The following is a 22072-nucleotide window of genomic DNA, read 5'->3' on the forward strand; positions in this document are numbered from 1 at the left end:
GTGCCCCAAGGAAAAGAAGCCAAGAGAACCTGTGGACTCGACTCCTCCAACTGTTCCCTGGTTCCCTGGGTCGCATGCTCCTAGGCAAATCATAGGGATATGAGTGAAAGAGAAGCTATCTCTGAATTGTCGCTAGGGAATCCTTCAGCTGGGCACCAATGGCCCCAGTCTGACCTTCCTGGCCCCCACTTTCCTTCCCACCTTGTACTAGCTCAGGGCCTTGGAGCTGAACTCGAAATGAGGGAGAATAGCCAAAGTGGTACTTGCTTTTTTTCTTAGCTGTCTCTCTCCTCATTGGAGATAAACGCACTAGCTGCCTCTCCCTCCCCTCCACCCCTCCCCTCTCTCCTCCTATTTACCAGTGAGTTCTGTTGTCTGGGCCATGAGCATCCACACATGCAACAAGACACAATCAAAGTCAACTTTATCCATTACACCTTCCAAAGTCCATTTATTTATTCCAAGGCAGCCACTGGAATTACTCTGTAAAAGAGACTGTGTTAAGCAACTTGCTTAGAGAGACTGGTTTGAGGAGAAAGTGCAGTCAGAGCAGATTAGAAAGGAATTTATGAATGGAGGTGGAATGGACTCTGGCCTACTCTTACCAAGACTTTCAGTTTGTTAGGCAAATACAGGTAGGAGGGGTACATTTTTCTAAGGTTAGAGGGCAGGGGATTGAGTTTCTTGATGGTGACGTGACAGACATGAAACACATAGTGATGTGCCATCCAAAAGAGAATGACAGGGCTGAGCAGTGGGTAGTGGCGGGCACTGGAGCACAGGAGGAGAAAGGAGTGAGTGCATGACGTGTGGACTGAAGACAGGTTGTCTGAGCATCCCAGTCCCTCACAACTTGCAGACCTTCACTCTGCAAACTAGCACAAGGTCCTCAGCTGAGAACAAGGAGGGAAGGAAAGAGGCCACGGCCCGGGACACTCGCTTCCTGTCCCTCATCCCTCCCTCTGCCAGGATGCTCTTTCCTGGGATTTTCACAGGACTGGTGACTCTGTGACATTCAGATCTTAGTCTGAATGACACCACTTCCCTGACCTCAGAATCTACCGTAACCATGCCCTCAGCCACAGCTGCATCCCACTTGACCTCTCTGAAGTCCTTATTATGGGATGGTTAGCTTGCTGATTGGTTGGCTGGTGTATGAATGTGTTACGGAGTCTCCCACTAGAACTCCCAGACACACTGGGTCCTGTGTGGATAAAGCATGTTAATGAATAAGTGCACTTCCTCCTTCTGCCCCAGGAAAGATATGAATACACTCATCTCTTGGCTTTCATGAGAGGACTAATCCAGGAGCTCTGAGGGTCCCCAGATTGACACTTATTCAAGTTCCTTTTATAAAAGCTGCATGGTGTGTGCCCAGGACCCATGAACATCTTCTCAATCAAATGCCAGTGTGCCACAGATTGTTATTCAAAGGATAACTACAAGAGTAGTTATAAGTTCAACACCGATTCAATTTTCTCAAATGGTTGTTCTTAATCTGGTTGTTGAATCTGCAGCTGTGGAACCCATAGCTATAGAGGACTATGAAATATCTTGATGAGCTGAAAAGAACCTCATTTACATATATGGAATTAAGTTTGCCCAGTATTAAATCCTGTTGGAGAGAGGGGTGCACATGTTTGTGTGTATGCATATGTATTAGCTTATATGGTATGTGCATATGGAAGTATACGTGTGTATGTTCTGTGCATGGGGATATGTACCTTTATGTACAAGTGCATATGTGTGTGTGCATAGGCATATACATGAGTTGTTTGGAAGGCATGCATGTTTGTGTGTGGATATATACATGTATGTTTGTGGGTATATACATATGTTGTTGGATCAGGTTAGGCAGGGGAACCCTCTTAGCCCTTTTGTTACTGAGTGGCTAATTCAAGTCCCATGTGGTCTTCTGCCTTTCTATCAGAATGTCTTAGAATCCTCCAATCACTCAGAATGTCCTTCACTTGGTACCCACCCTTCTAGGCCCATTTTCCTCAGTGAACTCAGCCTATTAAGAGCCAGCACACAGGGGTGGGGGCTGTGAGTAACTGAGGAGAGGGTTTTGAGAAAGAACCTGTGGCGTGACGAACAGAAAAGCCGAGCTTCCACCAGTCTTCCTAAGTGTGCAGAGTAGACAGGGCTGAGAGTCTCCCCAGCCCCTAACCAGATGCCCTAATCACACAGGCCAAATACATAGTCTGTCAACCTAGGGACAAATACAGTGTCCCTCATCTTTGGAGATAGCTTCTGTGTTTAATTCCTTTTAAAACCACAACCCCTTTAAGGAACAGTTCTAATGAAAGAGAAGAATTCTTATTTAGTCTTTAAAAACAGTTAAAACACCATTTACATTCTCGGTTTAAAAATAGTGCCTGGAGACTAGTATTTTTTTTTCTGATGTCTGTGTTTTTCCCCTGTGTCCTTAATGAGACAGTTCTGTAAGATCCAGCCAGAAAGGATCTGACAGGAAGCCACAGCGCCATTGTCCAAGCAGCCGAGCACCACTGTCCTGGTCAAGGAATCCTGTGATGGGCAGCAAAGATAAACTTAAAAAGGGAGAACATTCTCATTATGACCACACCGCCACCTCTGCCCTGTTTTACTTCTAAGGTTCTATAAAACCATCCAGCACCAGAGCGGGCAAAGCTGAAAACAAAACAACAAGAAGAAAACAAAAGAACAAGCCAAAGAATCAACTAAACAAACAAAAACAAAATAAACAAAACAATCCAGACAGATCATAGCCAAGATGCTTAATGGCCATGACAGTTTTCTTCTACCTGTAAAAGATTGGGTACAGGGGGCTGGAGAGATGGCTCAGCGGTTAAGAGCACTGACGGCTCTTCCGAAGGTCCTGAGTTCAAATCCCAGCAACCACATGGTGGCTCACAACCATCTGTAATGGGATCTTCTGATGCCCTCTTCTGGGGTGTCTGAAGACAGCTACAGTGTACTTACATATAATAATAAATCTTTAAAAAAAAAAGATTGGGTACAGGTAGGGATCATGGCTTATCTCTGGAACACTGAGGTAGAGGATATGACCTCGGCGAGTCACAGTGGCTTGGACTCACTACCAAAAGACCTGGGGTTGGTTATTTTACTGATTTCTGAAGCTAACCCCAGTGACTAAGCCGCATCTCGGGGGACCATGGCTTTATAGAAGTGCACACTACTGCATTCTCTGTTTTCATTTCTTCAGGCTGGAGGAGAAAAGATGGATTCCGAGGAGGCGCTGATTTATGAAGAGGACTTAGATGGAGAAGAGGGCCTGGAAGGCGAGCTAGAAGAGAGCACAAAATTAAAAATATTCCGCAGGCTCGCCTCTGTCGCCTCCAAGCTTAAGGAGTTCATTGGCAATATGATAACCACGGCGGGCAAGGTCGTGGTGACCATCCTGCTGGGCTCCTCAGGTGAGTGTGTCCCGAAGGGCTTCACCCTGAGATAGTCACAGGTTACATGTGCACAGGGAAAGATGGGACTAAGGGGGGGGGATAGAAACGAGGGATTCCAGGCTCACAGGGGAACACTGACCCTGTGAGGTCAGCCCCATGGGAAACCTCTCCAGCCTCACTCCATCAACCCAGTTCTGGTTGCAAGACTTTCAAAACGACTGTTAATCTCTGTCAAATCATCTTTCCCTTATCTAAGTGAGCTCATTTAATGTGTTTAGATTAGAATAAGAGCTGTTTCTTTTCCCCAGAACCTTTGAACTCTGCTCTGTTGGCAATTACTTATTTGAGTATGCAGAAGGCCAAGACTATCTTTTACATCATGGGGTATTTGAAATCTTAATTTAACTCTCCAAGATATACAGTGTTTCTTCCCAAGTTAGATTGCAATCTCCCTCCACAGACAGTAATTTCCTTTAGATCCTGGCCACATTCTGCTTGTTCCATACTAATGTCATCTAATGCTGTTCCACTCCTTCCTTCCCACTGCCTACCCTACTGAGAGCGTCTTAAAGTGAACTCACTCAGACTGATGTTACGAAGATGACATAACTTCTTTTTGGTAGGGAAAAAAAAACAAGAGGGAAGTAGAAATTTTCAGCAAATAAGACCCAATATTTTACTGAGAACTGTTCAAACTCCATGACCTAGTTGCTTTAAGCCATGTGTAAATGAGTTGCATCAGCAGGTAGAACAATCTTGTGCTGACACTACAGCATCCACAATATATAATGTTTTGTAAATCTTAGCTGGGCCATGCAGGCAGTGCTTGTTAAGCTCGGTGGATCATAAAACAAAGCGAAGGGGCTGGAGAGATGGCTCAGTGGTTAAAAGCATTTGAGAGGACCTAAGATAGAATCCTAGCACCCACATTAAGTGGGGGTAGCTCACACCTCCTGTAATTCCCAAAGCCAGTTATTCAATGACTTATTTTGAACTCTGTAGACACCTACAGACACATGAGGACACACACACACACACATGCACACATACACACATGCAAGCATTCACACAGAAAACCTAAAAATGAATTCTTAAAAAGTAATATACATGAATGTGAGCAAGACATTTATATGGACAAGGAGAGTAGTAGGGAGATGGGAGAGGGCTGGGGTGAGAATGGTCAGGATGCATTATGCACAAGTATTAAACTGACAATGAAAAAAAAATAAAGAATGAAAGGTTAGAAAAAAAGACAAGTTGGTATAAAGAAAAGTTGGAATGACTGTCCCTATATTCTTGCAGCTCTGGGGTGAAAGGGACAAGTTAGTAAAGGAGAACAGTGAAGTGTGTATTCAATTCTACTGGTTAAGAAAAGGAATGTTTTTCTTCAGCTCAAATGCTGAGGGTGGGATTTCTTCAGTATCTTTCCTTAAAGCATGCTCATAACACTATTCGTTTCATGTGTGACTTTCCCCTACCATCAGTAAAGCATTTATGATTTTGATGATATTGATTGATTTTGTTAAAATAAAATCCTATCCATGCAAAATTTAATAGCATTTAAGTCTTGCTTAATAGCTAAAGCACATAAAGGAAATTCACTGCATTGCTAGCACATAAAAGAAATTCACCGAGTGGCAAGCATTGTCCCTATCCCCTTATCATGGTTCCATCTTTTTCCCTAGGCATGATGCTGCCATCTTTGACCTCAGCCGTGTACTTCTTTGTATTTCTGGGTCTGTGCACCTGGTGGTCCTGGTGCCGAACTTTTGACCCATTGCTGTTCGGCTGTCTCTGTGTCCTGCTGGCAATCTTCACTGCTGGGCACCTGATTGGACTTTATCTGTACCAGTTTCAGTTCTTCCAAGAAGCGGTCCCACCCAATGACTACTATGCAAGGTACGAGAAACCACCATCGTGTCAGAAGAAGTTCTTGTCCCTTTGCTGAACCTCTCAGCCTTTGTAGGACCTTGTTAGTTTGCCAGTTGATGCATTAAGCAGAGGTTTGGCACAGCAGGGAAGCAGTCTAGCACTGTGGTTTTATTGACAACACAGTCTAGAAGGAAGGGGAGGGTGTTCTGGGATAAAGGTGATGCTGGCATTGGAGACAGGAGAGGCTGCTGTCTGGAGCAGACAGGAGAGACATGGGGTCTGAAAAGAGGGCACAAAAATATTTCCCAGCATCTCGCTAGACAGAGTTCTCCAGGCCAAGGATATAATGACCAACTGAGCATTAGAAACAATAACAAATTGACTAGGAAAACTGTGTAAAACTTAAAATACTAGGATCCAGGATTGTAGAATTCGTGGAACAGATAAGTACTTGCCTGAATTGAAGTTGACTGTTATACCAACTCATTTCTATGAAAAATGGGAATTAAAGAACTCAGAACTTTCTTTGATTTTGGGGGGGAATTTCTAGACCATTCTCAGTTCAAAGGGGAAATTTCTCCCTGCAGGACAGTGGCAACCAATGAAAAGGAAAGGTATGCAGGAGTTAGAAAATCATTATTTATTATTCCCAAATGAAATGTATGATTCTAGCCACAGCCAGAAATCTTTCCTTAAGTGTCATGGGGATGAAGACATCTGTAGCTTTGCCTCACCAATGTCTCTAATTGCAAAGGGAAATGAAATTTACAGAATACTCACCACCTTTATATATAGACCAGTGTTGATATTCCCAGCAGACCTTGATATTCCCAGGAGACCTTGCTGTGTTTACACCTCAGTGCCATGCAATATTGGAGGCACACAGAATCAGGGTGTCCAGTGACTGGACCTGACCTCCAAACTACAAGCTCTGTAAAGCTCAAGAACAATTCAGATTTCCTCAAATGAAAACAGCCAGAAAAAAAAAAAAGAATGTGGTTTCATACATTCTCTCTTCAAAAGTCAGCTTTATGTTTTGCTAAAAATGAGCATATTTAGACTCTGGCAAGAACCGTGCTAGTTTAGAGAAATGGATGCAAGCACAGGACATCTCTATGCTGAGCCAACGGCAAGTCCCTCAAAGACCCTGGAGCTAAGAGAGGGATACTGGGATTACTGGACATTATGGAACTGTGACTAATTTCTTAGATTTGTTGCTAATTTCTTTATTTGTGAGCACAGAAGTGGATGTCAGTATTCTAGGAGCTACATTGAAGGATGCAGTGCTGTGATGAAATTTAAACATCACAGACACTCTGTTGTGTTAATTTAACAAGTGTGATAGATTATGAAGAAAATAAAAGGATACAGGGAGAAGACCTGTTGTGGGAAATACTTAAAAAAAAAAAAAACCTGCAAACTCTCCATGGGGCTAGACCATGCTCCCATGCTCCTGCTGGCCAATCAACTTTCCTGCCAGGCTGGACTCCGGCAGGGGTCCCCGAGTTCCTCTTGCTACCATGCAACACCCACACACCCCATGGTCAGCCGTCTTGACACCTAATTACCCAGTAGAATCAAGACTCTTAAGGCTTAATTAACCAATCAGATTTATGTAACAATAATATCACAATTTACATGATGCCAATACAATAATTTCAGATCCAATTGATAATGATAAAAGCTTTATCCCTACATTTCTAACCTTGAAAAATCATAGCTACTTGTGGCTGTTTAAAACCACGTGTGATCAGGATCTTCTTCCTGTCCATCTGCCTCCATCTTGGTTTCTCCTACTCTGAGACATTTTCTGTTTCGGCAACTCTTAGTTCCGCCTCTCTTTTCCCTGACCAATCACAGGCCTCCTACTTCCCTAATGTGATTGGACAGAGAAAAATCCTGCAACAAAGACTATATTATTTGCACGGTCAGTATGGAGTTATCGATCATTTGGTTTGTACTTTCTTTGTCTATCAGAAAGTTCACAATTAAAGTTACAGAAAAGAAAAGGACACACGAAAATTATTTGAGGGCATAAGTGGGAAGAACCAAAACTCCGGCCTCGGCTATGCCTTCAGGATGAGGCTCAGTATTGTCTCATTGAGATGTCGAACCTGTACTGGAAAAGCCCATAGATGATAAAGCCATCTCAGCAACAGAGATTTGCTACCTTATGGGTTTGCTGCATAGTAGTAATTACAAAGCAGAATGTGTAGATTCGTGTATAAGGAAGATGCTGGTTTGAGTTTGTGTCCCTACAGCGCTAACATATACTAATGCCAATATCATTTACATTCAGTTAAAACAGTTGGTAACACACAAACTCGCACATGCACACAAGGACACACCTACACACAGACACACACACAAGAATGCATGCTGGCACTCCAGTAATGACAAATCCAAATGGCTCAACGGATGGTACTAGCCTGTAAACTTAAGAACTGTGATTCAGTTTAATAAGAGAAGCATGCCATATAGACACATTAAAACTCAGAAGTTTCTTTAATGGTGCATATTGCATAATATTTGTTTTGGGTGGTAGTGAATAAATGCTGACTTTAGTGCAGATATTAGCAGTGAGCTAAACGAATCCTTCAGTTTCTTTTAGACATTTAAATTTTTTTGGTTTATTGAATATATATAAAAAATACCCTGTACTGTTGAAAGTGCTGGCTTTTTAGGCAATGACTTAATTGGAAATGTAAACATCCTCTGGGGCAGTAGCTTTCCTTCTTCCGAGTTTAGGTTTTCTTCTGCCCCCTAGAGGCTGACGGTGGGAAGTAAAGATTATGAACGACCATCATGAAAACACTTCTAAGTCCTAGGAAACTTTTCATTCTGTAAGGGGACAGTTCGTATTTTATGTGCCATAAAACACAGTTATGTGTCACAGTTATGTGAAGAAGTTGTCCCAAAACACAGTTATGTGTCACAGTTATGTGAAGAAGTTGTCCCAAGAAATAGCCAAACCTAGATATAAAGAACCAGTAGGACCATGTTCTAGCAAAACTTTGTGTCAGGACACTGAACTTTCAATTTTATTATTTTAATATTTCTTAAAATATTATTTTTCTTTTAATTCACCCATAAATTTACCAAGTATAAACCATAATAAACCACACATGAAGCAGAACAGGTAGTGGACTATACTTGACCCATGCTTTGATATCCTGTGGCTAATATAACAGTAGTGTCACAAGGTACCATAATTGTTTTTTTCTAAACTGTCATGGAATTAAAATTATACTTTATTAATTATACCTTATTACAAAAGATACTTTGTACATAAGTTGGTTACTCTCACCTCTTACAGCAACTAGCAGCAAGTTAGGTTGTTTATCAGCATATGAAGAAGACAGACCAAGGCAACAGTGAACTCCTATGAAGTAGTATTTGTTTCTAACTTGATGATCATGACACATTACATTGTATCCTTTGGATATTAAAATTTAATGCCTTTCAGACATTAGCCTTTCCCTAAGGATCATTTCAATACAGGATTAACCCTAAAATCATAAGATCTAAGTAGAAGAATTCAAACAGTGATACACAGAATTCCATTTTCAAAACAGTTCTTTCTTTTCAATTATTTCACGTTTTCAAATAATAACCAGCAAAGTTGTGTGTCATAACAATGACAAAAAGTTTGATTACACTTTTTCTGAAAATAAAGATGATTACTATCAGAGTACCCATTTGAAAGCTTAAAAGATTATTTAAAAAAAAAACTGCTCTCTGATTGAAGAACCAGATTACCTGGAACATTGGTGTGAGTCCCAGTAATTATAAAGAATAGTGACAATGCCCATGCAAGATGATATCTATTGTCTGTCTGTCTGTCTGTCTCCCTCATATCTATCTGTCATCTCTCTGTCTGTCTGTCTGTCTGTCTACCTTCCATCTTTCCAGCTGGATGATCAGAGCCTATTGCCTTCATTTCCCCCATCCTCTTTGGATCCTATTTCCACTCATGCAAAACATGGGAGGCACCCTGGGTTTCCTTCCCATTTTTATCTGGCTTTTATTCCAACCTCTTAACTTTCTCCAGCTTGTTCACAGACTCGCTAGAAAAGTTGGGGTCCTTGGCTGAGATTCCTGTTTTCATTTTGTTATTTTTTTTACCCTACAATTGGAAAATAAAAAAGTGGTGGCAAAGATTCCTGGCCATCTTCAGGAAAATAGCACAGTCTGTTAAATGAACCCAGAATGCCTTATGCTGTTCCTTTATCTGCTAGCTCACGTAAGTTGTGATTAGAAATGAATCGTGTTTAATGAACGGAAAGGCTTTGTTTATTTCAGCACTAAAGCCATGTAAACATAGAGACAACAAGTTCTGGAAGGACAACATGGCAACCTTACTCTGTGACCAACAAGACAAAAGTTAAAGGACAAACATTTAAAAGTTCAGTGTCATTTGTGCTATTTATCCTCTTGTGAGGTGATTGTAAAATAGAAATGTGGTATCCTGCAAGCAATGATATCTGCAAGTACAGCTTCTACGCAGGTTCCTGGACCTTTATTTGGAAGGAGAAATAAAGCCCCGTGGTAAGCATCTTTCTCTCTTGTCATAAGAAAGGCAGCATGCACTCAGAAATGAAGAAATTCTATGGGCTCCTCTACTAGAAAGCCTATGCGTTTGCTTTGCTTAGAAGATCCAGGATTTTTCAGCTTCAGCTGGCATCACTGGATATGTCTGGCTTGCATTCCTGGGGTCTGAGGGCCAGTAAACTGAGTCAGCAAATAAACGCTCAGCTACACCTCATTTTTTCATTTTTGGCAAAAAAACATTTATGTGAAAAGAGCCCAGTGAATGGGGAAAAATCAATGTAAAGTATTTCATTTTGATATTAGGGAATGTCCACTTAAACCCAGAGCAGTTAATAGTTCTTTGTCCCTTTGTGACAAGAGTCTGCATGTCCTGGATGAGGTTGTTCCACTGGCAACTTGGCAGGGGGCACAATTGTAAACAAACCCTGGTATCATTTTAGGGAGGATCTTAATGGTTACATGACTTGCTCTGTAGGTCCCAGGCAATGTTTATGTGGGTTCATCTCAAAGATGAACAGTTGGAGCTGAAGGAAAATGAATTAGGTTCTCAAAGTTCAATGGAAGTGGGTAAGCTTACATACCAATGGGATCTGAGCACGTGAATACCCGAGTCTGTCTGGACAATATGTCACAACTTGTGATCACATGGTATGGCGTAGACTCCAATCCTAGGGAAATGTGGTATCCTACAAGCAATGATATCTGCAAGTACAGCTTCTAACCAGGTTACTGGACCTTGTCTGGACTGTTTACATAGTCCAGGGTCCTCTGTGCTCCCATCGCATCTTCCAGGCCTCAGGCTTGAATTAAGACTCTCTTTACCTTTCGTCTATGGGAGGCATCTCAAAAACCGTTTCTCTTTAGGATTTTTTAAAGATGATATCTCATGCTCTGCAGTGACAAATAAAACATCTTTGAGTTGGTTGGACTACATAACTCATTCAACACAGCCCATAGCTATGACAGCAACCAACCTGCAGACACCTGACCACAGGTCATGACCTTCTTCTGCCCATCAGTTCTCATCTCTTCCATCAAGGATCAGATGGTCCCCACAGTCTCAGGAATATAACAGTAAGAATATGATGCTAATGGGTCACAGCCTAGGGATCTAAAATCTTGGCCTGACTGTTTCCTGGGCAGAGCACCTGTCAGAACCTGAGCACATACTCCAAGCCTTTTGATCTTTCTTATAAACTAAGCATGAAGTGGGAGTATTGCATTCATAGGAACACACATTTCAAGGATATGGTGATGTGCAGATACTAAGTTTAAAAAAAAAAAAAGCTTTAATGATTGCTGCTAAAGTCAAACTCACAGTGTGAGTCCCACAAACCATTGCAGCTTTGAGGTCCTGATTCCATAGTTTAACTGCTTCATCCCTGGAAAGACTTCCCTCCATGCTTACACCACTGGCTCTTTCTCTTCCCCAGAAGCCTAGCTTGGATGTTTCCTTCTGGAGTCTTATATCTTCCTTTTGTGAGGAAAAAGCACCGTCTTCTGCACAGTTCCCTTCTGAAGCTTGTTTCCTGGTGTTTGCTGGAGCAGACCATTGCAATTCAGCTTGCCCGTAGGACCTGATTCTCTGGGGCTTTGAAAAGACCCTGGATTCTGGAAGGTTACACACTGGTGTAGATTTCCTGAACTCCTTACCCCAGAGGTAGTCATGATGGGATAAGCAAAAACATGAGGAAATGATTTTCTAAGAAAGGTCAAGGTCAATTTTAAAATATCCACTGACACCCCTCATACTTTATGGCCCATGTCTGAGAGTATTGGTAAATGCACAGTTTTTTCTTTTTTTAATGTTTTAAGATAGACATAGTATGGTATTCTAAGAGACCAAGAATGCAGTATACTGAGGCACGATGATTGTGAACTTAAGGCACAGCATATGCAACATTTTAATGGTGATCATAATAGGCATTGCTCTATCATTTGTATTATGGGCGTATCTCTTTCTGGTTTGGGTATCAGATAATGGTAAACCTCACAAAGTGAATTGCGTATGCTAACCACATGAAGTGATTTGAAAATTCTTTTTTCTTTTCTGATGATTAGCATTTTATTTGGATTTGAAGTTTCCTTTATTGGCATCTTTTAAGCAAAAAAAAAAAATCAAGTTCTATTATAGATGTAAGACTTGAGTTTTAGTAGTTTCTGTCTTTCAAGGAATTTTCCTTTGTGTATATTTTCAAATGTGTTGGTATGGAGTTGCCGGCAATACTTAGTGTGGGGTCCTGACTTGAAGCCAGAAGACTGACTCACTACTTGTGACCTCCCCGGTCACTGAGCCTCAAAGCTACATGTGTTCTAGCACTAATGCAGATGCCCCATGGTTTGTTATGAGACACTCCCACAGATCCAAATGCAGAAGCACACCACATGCTTGCGGATGATCTTCTCTCCTGGTTTGTGCTTTACTGCTTATCTTCAGCTCTCTCCTGATTCTCAGCTCTCAGGGATGTGGGAATGAGGCACTGACTCTCATACTGTCATTATATCCAGTCAAGACAAATGTTACCTGTAACAGAAATTCCTTTGAATCTGGCTCTTGTCCGGTGCTCCCTCCAAGATGCAAGAATTACTATCACAAGAGATAGCCCAAGATCTCGGAAGATCACATGATCTCCAGGATCCCGCTTCTTAGTCCCTTCCCATGTCTTCCCTGTGATGAGATCCACCCAAGCAAGGGACAGCAGCCATAGATTTAAAATACTCACCATGTGTCAACACTCTCTTGTGAGTCCTAGATGTGACACCAGAGAAATAATGCCTAGAACTGTCACCCAGAAGACATTTCCAAATGGCCTCAGTTTGTTCATAGTAATCACTGTCATAAATCGTAAGACATTTATGCCACCTACAAAATTGTCCCTTGGACAGAATGCTATTATGAAACAGTGTTACGAGAATATAGCAAAAAAAAAAAAAATCCCAATCACAGAAAATTGGATACTAGTGAAGACATGTATGTGCCTTTCAAAACTTCAAAAGAATAATGCCGAGCCCAGGGGACTCTGCGTAAAGTTTTTCCAAGCTTAAAAAAAAAACAGTGTAGTGTGAAATCTGTCAGATTAACATTTTTCACACACACACATGGAAACATGTCTAAAGTTTAAGTAAGAGACTAATGAAACAGGAAGGCCAAATCTTGGCTGTGTTTTCTGGATGATGCAATATAGTGTAACAGGCAAGGGAGGAGTGGGAGGCCAAAGGACCAGAAACTCAAGTGTGAAAGGCAGAACTGTGCTCAGATCGATGGGATGCCGTGGGACTTGAGGGGAGTTTTCTGATAAGAATCCTTAAAAGTGTTTCCACTCTGGTCCTAATGGGTCTGTTTGCCTATCATGGAGAATACTTCTTAACTGGTTGGAAGTACACACATTGCTGCTTTCTGGGAATGTCTCAGTAGTCACTGCGTTTCTAACACTGAATCCTTGATTTCCCTTTAAAATACAAATCAATTTTGCAGCACTCACCAGCAATTTGACATTTGGCCTTGTGTTTGTACCACAGAATTTTGGATGGAGGAGGCTTTGATGGTACCACCACGCATGCCCCTGCCTGCCATCTCTGGTTCTGAACTATTTGATGGTTCTGGTACTCTAAGAGGAAGGCCTTGTGCCTGCTGGTAACAAGGCATTGTTCTTGCCACTTTTTTTCTTTTTTTAACTTTTTTAATTAGATGTTTTCTTTGTTTACATTTCAAATATTATCCCCTTTCCTCATTTCCCTTCCAAAAAAACCCCATCCCATCACCTCTCCCCCTGCTCACCAACCCTTCCACTCCCGCTTCCCTGCCCTGGCATTCCCCTACTCTGGGGCATCAAGCCTTCCCAGGGCCAAGGGTCCCTCCACTCACTGATGAACGACTAGGCCATGCTCTGCTACACGTGCGGCTGGAGCCATGGGTCCCTCCATGTGTACTCTTTGGTTGGTGGTTTAGTCACTGGGAGCACTGGGTATACTGGTTGGTTCATATTGTTGTTCCTTCTATGGGGCTTCAAACCCCTTCAGCTCCTTGAGTCCTTTCTCTAGCTCCTCCATTGGGGACCCTGTGCTCAGTCAATTGGTTGGCTGTGAGCATCCACTTCTGTATTCACACACTAGTAGGATTTGCTGAAAGAGGCAGAAGCAAGGAGGATCACAAGTTCAAGACCAGCATGGGCCACTTACTTTCTTGCCACTTAGGTATTTCAAAGATGCTGGAGGTCTCCGTAGACTGGAACCAAAAAAAAAAAAAAAATAGGTGGAGCTGAGAAAACCCCTGGGGCTTCTTCTTTGCACTTAAAGGAATCCTGCATCCCAAGCTGGTCCCTGCTCTGGACTTGGATAACGTCCCTGAAGGTTGTTCAAGTCAAACTTTGCCGCAGTACCAGTCCTCAGGTTCCGTCTGTCCATGAGATGGAGTGCCCTCTCTAGGTCCCTTTCCTCTTTGCATGGAAAGCTGTAAGCCATTTCCATGCAGAATATTTCCTTGCTTAATGTGAGAAATGGGCATACATATTCTGAAGGAATGACAGTGCTCTTGGGCAGCAGCAGAAGAGTATGTGTGTTTGGCTGAAATCTGTCCGCAGCTGCACTCTCACTGTCCCTCACTGTATTGCCAAGATGAAAGACATATATTTTGCTGAACAGCCTGATATTAACAGTAAGACATAGTTCCAATGCTCATAATTCTATACATCATCCCAGACTTCCCACTGAGTGCCATATCTCAGTATCTCTAAAGAGACATTATGAAGAGACATCTGTGAAGACACATATATCCAACTGTGAGGGAGTGTAGTTCAGATTCATCTTAAATGGGACCAATAAAGACTCTCACTCACCAGTGCCGGCATAAGCCAAGCTGATGTCATACCTCACAGCAGTAACAGAACAGCAGTAGCCAGGATTTTTGGAGCACATATTATATGCCAGATCCTGTGATTTCACTCTCTGTAGATGACATCATATATTCTAGAAATGGCCAATAAAAGCCAGAGATTAACAACAAACGAACCATCGTTTTCAAATGAGCTGCTTTCTAGTTCTTGATGTTTTCCTCAATGAAGTATGCGACCTTGAGTAAGCCTTGTCTTGGCAAGAAAACTAGAGAAGGGTGTCAGGTAGAGTTTAAAGAGGTAAGGTAGGTATTGGTGACAATTTGTACTCTTTGCAGCTCATAAACATGGTTTGAATTAGATTGATAACCCTTAATGTCAGCTGTCCAGTAAGCATGGCAGGGTATTGTCTCCTGGGGAATGGCTTCCTATTCCCTGTTGAGATTTGCATTATACATCCCAGCAATAACCAGCAGAAATGGACCATAGCCAGGACACTGAGGAGAGCAAGTCCAGAGAACACAGGCTGGCTGAGGGACCCCCGCATTGTGAGGATTCGTGAACGCAATGCCTCAGTGGGAAAAGCATCCAAGACCATTGGCGAAACCACAAGTTCCCTTTTGATTCCAGCTGGGAGAAATGGAAATGACTCTAAGATATTGGGTCCATTTGTATTAGTTTCTAATGTTGCTGTTGCACTACCAGGTAAGCAAATGATGTTTACAATGGAAACTAATACAAAGACGCAGCTGGCTTTCTGAAGGGAAGCATTTTTTTAAACTCGCTGTTGGTCAGAATAGAACTTCCTTGAAAATTACTAGAACGTAAATGATATGTGGAATAACTAGGTTTAGAAGTTGCAGTGTGTAGCTAAATTTAGCCACAGGCATAATGCCAGCAGGACATGATGTTCATACTTTAATGAAATGAAGGCATAAAGAATGCGAGAAATACGGAGAGCAGCTATCTGGAAGCTTTCTCTGGCCTTAGAGCTACATCTATTTTGTATTTGATGACAAACAGCTCAGTGGCTTCTTGCTCAATATTCTAAATGTGGAATGTCTGTTTCTCATCCTGTCTTCCACCTCCTCAGCAAAGCACAGGGGTCATTCCAGTAGCCTTGGACCTAGGGAAGCTCAGTCCATCTGAGATAACTATACAACACAAATGCTTAGATGGGTGCTTACACACAAGCTAGTTTCTCAGATCCCAAGAGTGAGGAGGCCAAGTAGAAGGAACAGCAGGCTTAGCATAGGGTGAGGTGTGGCGTCTGAGTTCTAGGTGGCTGACGTCTTGTCGTAGCACAGGGCCTCTTTTACAAAGCCACTAAGGCCACTTGTAAGAGTAGATGAGCTGAAGACAAAACCTTATCAAGAGCTTTACGGAAATGTGAGTAGGTAAAAGAAGGAAGACCCAGGACATTAAGGTTTAATAAAGTAGGAAAATAAAGTTCTCAGCACCAGTGAGAGGGAGACAAAGATGATTGCCAAAGCCCACTTAACAAGGGACATTTTATTAGTCTATGGCCAAAGACTATCATAATGTCAATAGCTAGCCAGTTAGAAGACACTCCCCCACCTACTTAGTGCATGATCTCCTGCTTCAAGCAGAGAGAAGGTCGTGTCCCATTTTCATGTTGTCTATGCAGTCATATATGGTCCAAGCTCCCTTTGTCCATCTCTGGCTCTAGCTTTGTTATTCATTGACCTAAACTGTCTGCTAGCCTTTAGTCACTGGCTGATATTGTTACCTCTGACCCTGAAGTACCCCTGGTACAGTTAATTACCCTAAGCCCTTTGTTCCTCTGGACTACAAAGAAGCACTCAAAGGTGTTCTTACCCAATTCCTTGTCTACAGGGTGGACTGCAGATGTTCCTGAAATAGCTGGAGGCTTTTGCAGAAGCCACCTTCACTTGAAAGTTGTCATAAATAGTTACATTAGAAGCCAAGTATGTAGAAAGATAGTACTGACTTCCATGGGTTCCTCCAGACTCTGTGGGCCAGCAGGTCAAGAACCCTGCCCCTTGTCTCTCTTTAGTTTCGTTATCTTGTGTCAGCTACAAGCCCCCATCCATCCCCCTCAGTGCATCAGACTTGGTCATGTATTAACCCTTAACCTTCCTTCGAACCTACTGTTAATATAACATCTAACTTGTACTTTTTATCATTTTTCCTTACTGTCTAGAAGAGCAGTTCCCAACCTGAGGGTCAAGACTGTTTTGGCAAACCTTTATCTCGAGAAATATTTATATTGCTTTTCATAATAGTAGCATGATTACAGTTATGAACTAGCAACAAAAATAATATTATGGTTGGAATCACCACAACATGAGGGAACTGTTTAAAAGGGTCAAAATATTAGTAAGGTTGAGAATCACTGATCTAGAAGATAGCACCTTCTTTGTTAGAAAATGGCAGAATAATGGGATTTATCAAAGGATGCACTAGCAAATGGAAAGAGGTCCTGATAATGGACTCAGGAAATTTTTGAGCAACAAAGTAAAAACCAAAATGCAGTACTGAATTATAGAGGCTGGGGAAATGGCTCAGTCAGTAAAATGCCTCCTATACAAAGAGGAAGATCACAGTTCTGACTTCCAGTACCCAACTAAAAGCCATGTGTGATGGCACATGACTGTAAACCCAGCAGTGGAGGGAGAGAGGGTAAAGAGGCCCATCCCTAGAGGTCTGGGCCAGCTAGCTTAGCAGTCTTGATAAGCCCCGTTTAGTGAAAGACTCTCAGTAAGGACAATTACCTGGAGCAATAAGATGAAATAAGCCCTTTCTTTCCCAAGTTGCTTTTGGTGATGGTTTTTAATCACAGCAATAGACCCCTAACTAAGACACCTTTGTATGCATATTAGTGGCAAAAAGGATATATTCAAATACAACTTCTTACATATACATAGTTAAATGCATGCAATAATCCTTTGTGTTATTTATGAATATATAATAATTGCGCAGGCACCCTATGGTGGCTTGAATAGGTTTGCTCCCCATAGAGTCATGTGTTTGAATGTTTGACCTAGAGGGTGTGGCACTATTAGGAGGCGTGGCCTTATTGGAGTGTGTGTGGCCTTGTTTGAGGAAGTGTATCACTGTGGGTGAGGGCTTTGTGTCTCCTATGCTGAAGTCCAGGCCAGTATGGGGCATTCTTCTTCTGTTGCCTTCTTCAAGATGTAGAACTCTTGGCTGGTCTAGCAGCAAGTCTGCATGCATGCTTCTCGCCATGATGATATTGGACTAGACTTCTAAAACTGTAAGTCAACTTCGATGAAATGTTTTCCTTTATAAGAGTTGCCTTGGTCGGGATGTCTCTTCAACAGCCATAAAACCCAAAGTATGACATAATCATTACTTAAAAATATGCATGTGACAAAAATAAATGTCAATGAGGATAACACGCCAACCTCCTAAACTCGGTGAAATCCAGGAGAAAGAAGGAATGGGGACAAGTATTGGGTAGAGGTAGCTGTGTCCTTGTGCTTCTTTCTTTCTCTTAATGTTCCCAGCAGAATCAAATGTAGCAAGGGCTAATAGAGGTTTAGTCTGGGCAGGGTGCAGCTCTGCGTGCTTCTGCTGACACTCATTGTACCTGTTGTCTTATCTACCTTAAAATTGAAGTGCTTTTACTCCTGGTATCCATTAAGCCACCCACACACATGGTGGGCAAGGCTCCTGGGGGGGGGTCTTCATTTACTTGGGAAGATGTTTTCCCTCCAGCACGTGGTGATACTTAAATGCTTCTCCCTTTCCTCAGTCTCTCCTTCACTCTGCCTTTGACGTTAGGTTACTGCAACTCCAGCAAGCCAAACAAAAGGACTAAACCTGGCTCAAAGGGGAAAATGATCCCCTCGATTTCTCAAGGTGTATAAGAATAATATGCCATTTTGTGCTATATATAATCCACAATCCTGGGTAGCAGGTTGCATTTCCATTAACAGCTTGTGAGGTGGAAATCAGAGACATAGGTAATAATACTTTTGAATCTCTCTTTTGAGTAGACAGTTAAAAGACGAGTTGTAGTTATAAAAGGGATTTTAAAAAAACAGCTTTTGCAGTAATTTTGTTAGAAATCTCCAAAATGTGTAATAATTAAAACCTAGTTATATGGCCAAACATTCCTTCCTTTTCACAGATAAGTAACTGGAAGGTTCAAAACAATAAATACACATGCAAAGATGCTAAGGCAGAAATTATCAGGAACTTTTCTGTCTTAAAAACAAAGTCTAAGGGACTGAAGACAGTTCAATGACTAAGAGCATGTACTGCTCTTACATAACTTACTTTACAACATCCTGGTCCAGAGGTTCACATCCATTTCTAACTCCAGCTACAAGGGAACCAATGCCCTCTTCTGGCCTCAAGAGACATTGCACTGATGTGCACATACTTACACAGAGATATATACACATATAACTAAACATAAAACAATAAATATTTTTAGGAAAAGAAATAAAAGGTTTACAGGGCTGGTGTGATTTTTTTTTACAAAGCCTGCTCTTGTGTGGGGAAACTCTGTCATTGAAATGTTCCTGACAATGATTGTGAGCTCATAAAATACCCTAGTTATATTATCTTTAAATTGTTCAAATATTAAGATACAATCCTATTTTTTTAAATATCTCATTTCACATCTAAAAGCATCCACAGATTTTCAAGCTAACTAAACTTCAAAAGATTTTAAACTACCAATTTATCTAGATTTAAATGTAAATATTAGTTCCCAAGTTCAATTTGTAAAAAATTAGTTTAATCCAAACATATCAGGCTTACAGTTGTTGGCTGTCTCTGCTTTTATAATACTGTCATCTAGAAATCAGAAGGTAGAGAAGCATCGGCAGCTTAGCCAGCACACCTGATGCTGCCAAATATGCCTACAGGGAGCAGGGAGAAGATGCCTGAAATTGCTAACAGAGCCTTGATCTTTTCTGCAAGAGCTGATTTTGTTAGATCATCAGGCCTTGGTCTTCCCATGCTTCTAGTGGTAAGAAATGTTTCAGGATAAGAAACATCTCAGTTATTATTCTATTGCTATGAATGACTAAAGCAAACAGATGAAATAATTTATTTGCATTTTACAATTTCAGAGGGTGAGTCCATGACCATCATAGAGGGGAATATGGTAGTTGGTAGTAGACAGTCAGGCTTGCTGCTAGACAGTAGTTAAGAGCTCTTAAGACCCAATCACCAGGCAAAGAAAGCACTAGGAATCACTTGGGCTTTTGAAATCTCAAGCCTGTAACCAGTGATGCACTTCCTCCAATGGTACCACATGTCCAAATTATAACAGACTGAGAACCAAGGAATCAAACTTATGATCCTATGGGAGCCTTTCTCATTCAAACTGCCACAAGTCCTAAAAATCGGTGAGTGCAGTGGTAGGCCAGAGTCTCTAAATGAAAGCTTCTAGAACTAGCTGTCTGCCCACATTCTTGGACCACACACAAAAGGAAATTTGATTTAATGTTTCTCAAAATTAATTGTAAGCATCTCCACTGGAAAATGCACCTTAATGGCCAGCCTGATCATTTTTAAAAGCCTTGATTATGAACTTGTATAAATATAGAAATATTACCATATAATTAATCATTTTATAAACAGAAGTTGAAAATACATTCTTTGACAAAATATATGTTATAAGCAATCATGTTTCATAAATATTCTAACAAGTTAGAAAAATCCATAGAGCAAGTTGTCTATCCTATCAATCTCCAATTACGGTTTTTAGTTGTAAAATGTTATTTGTGCCATACAGCTTTTTATATTGGTCAAAGAAGCTTCTATTTGTGCTATGACTTAGAAAAAGAAAATAAATCACCTTCCCCAATGACTTTCATAAAATCAGTAATATTTAAATGACACACAGACTCTATAATTCTCCTATTGTTTGCTAAATTAATATCACTTTCATTACAATGTTCTTTGCCATTGTAATAATAAAATAAAATAAAAGAATTAAAATAGTAGTTAATCAGTTGGAATGAGGCAACTAGAGGTGAAGGATAGAGAGGAAAGCATTTTTGTTGTTGTTGTTTTTGGTTTGGGGGGTTTGGTTTTCTGAGACATGGTTTCTCTGTATAACCCTGGCTGTCCTGGAACTCAGTCTGTAAACTAGGCTGGCCTCAAACTCAGAAATCCACCCATCTCTGCCTCCCAAGTGCTGGGATTAAAGGCATGTGCCACCACTGCTTGGTGAGGAAGACATTATTAAGAGACTTCACAACCCAGCCTGACTGGGACCTAGCATTCCCCAAGTTACTGCTGTTCAACGTAACAGATGAACTCTGGCCCATGTGTTCAAAACAGCTTTTCAACAAATTAGATATGGAAATGGTGAAAAGAGTGTAAAGATTACATGATATGGGATCTCTGCTATCAGTATAATGTCCTAATATGCAATGGTCTTCTTAATATTTAGTCATGTTTTACAAATGTAATTGTACAAAGAACAAGCTAATGAGAAACCAGCTTCTGGGACAGCTCTGGAAACAAACTCCAGAAGCTTGTTGTTAATCTAATTTCAGTGTGAACTGTTGACACGGATTAAAGTCATTTGAGCAGAGATACCCTCAATAAAGAAAATGCTTCCATAAGACCAGACTGTAGGCAAGCCTGTAGGGCATTTCCTTAATTAGTGATCAGTGGGGGAGGGCCTCCGCCCATTGTAGATGGGACCATCCCTGGGCTGGTGGTCCTGGGGTCTATTAGAAAGCAGGCTGAGCAAGCCAGGGGGAGCAAGCCAGTAAACAGCACCCTTTCATGGCCTCTGCATCAGCTCCTGCCTCCAGGTGTCCGACCTGCTTGAATTCCTGTCCTGGCTTCCTTCAATGATGAACAGGGGTCTGGACGTGCAAGCCAAAGATAAACCCTTTTCTCCCCAACTTGCTCTTGGTCATGGTGTTTAATCGCAGCAATAGTAATCCTAACTGAGACAACGATGGAACTTTCATTTTCTCAGACCCAGAGTCATGCTAGCACTCTTGCATATACGATCACTCAGTTCGTTCACACATGTCATGAGAAGAGAGCTAACAGAGAAGAAGGTCTTTCCCTGAGATTCTCAGGTAAGGACTCAGGAAAGATGGACACGTGGGATGAAAGAAAAGCAGATGTGTGTTTATATGGGGCGTGTTCTCAATGGCAAAAGGCAAGAAATGGAAAGGGTGCCTTTGTGCAAAAATCAGTGATTAAAAACAGTTATTGGGAACTGATTGATATTTGCTGATGCCAGAATCTTAAAAAAAAAAAAAATAGCTTGTAACTGACACAAGAAATAAGATGAGGGAAAAAAAAATATTATTAGTTTCATATATATATATATATATACATATATATATATGTATATGTATATATATATATAAGCAAATGATAAAAATTTTTGTCAAGCAGTCTAACCAGCATCTCAGCAGATAGATA

General features: G+C 41.3%; 1 protein-coding gene across 1 annotated transcript in view; it reads left to right on the plus strand.

Annotated features, from left to right (window-relative positions):
* Positions 1–22072, plus strand: part of Piezo2 (piezo type mechanosensitive ion channel component 2) — a 390271-nt gene that overhangs the window by 249250 nt on the left and 118949 nt on the right. The window contains exons 6-7 of the mRNA XM_052155704.1: positions 3209–3419; positions 5087–5300. Coding sequence (XP_052011664.1) covers positions 3209–3419; positions 5087–5300 — 425 coding nt within the window. The remainder of the gene's footprint in view (positions 1–3208; positions 3420–5086; positions 5301–22072) is intronic.

Source organism: Apodemus sylvaticus, chromosome 13, assembly GCF_947179515.1.
Source record: "Apodemus sylvaticus chromosome 13, mApoSyl1.1, whole genome shotgun sequence".
Taxonomy (NCBI): Eukaryota; Metazoa; Chordata; class Mammalia; order Rodentia; family Muridae; genus Apodemus; species Apodemus sylvaticus.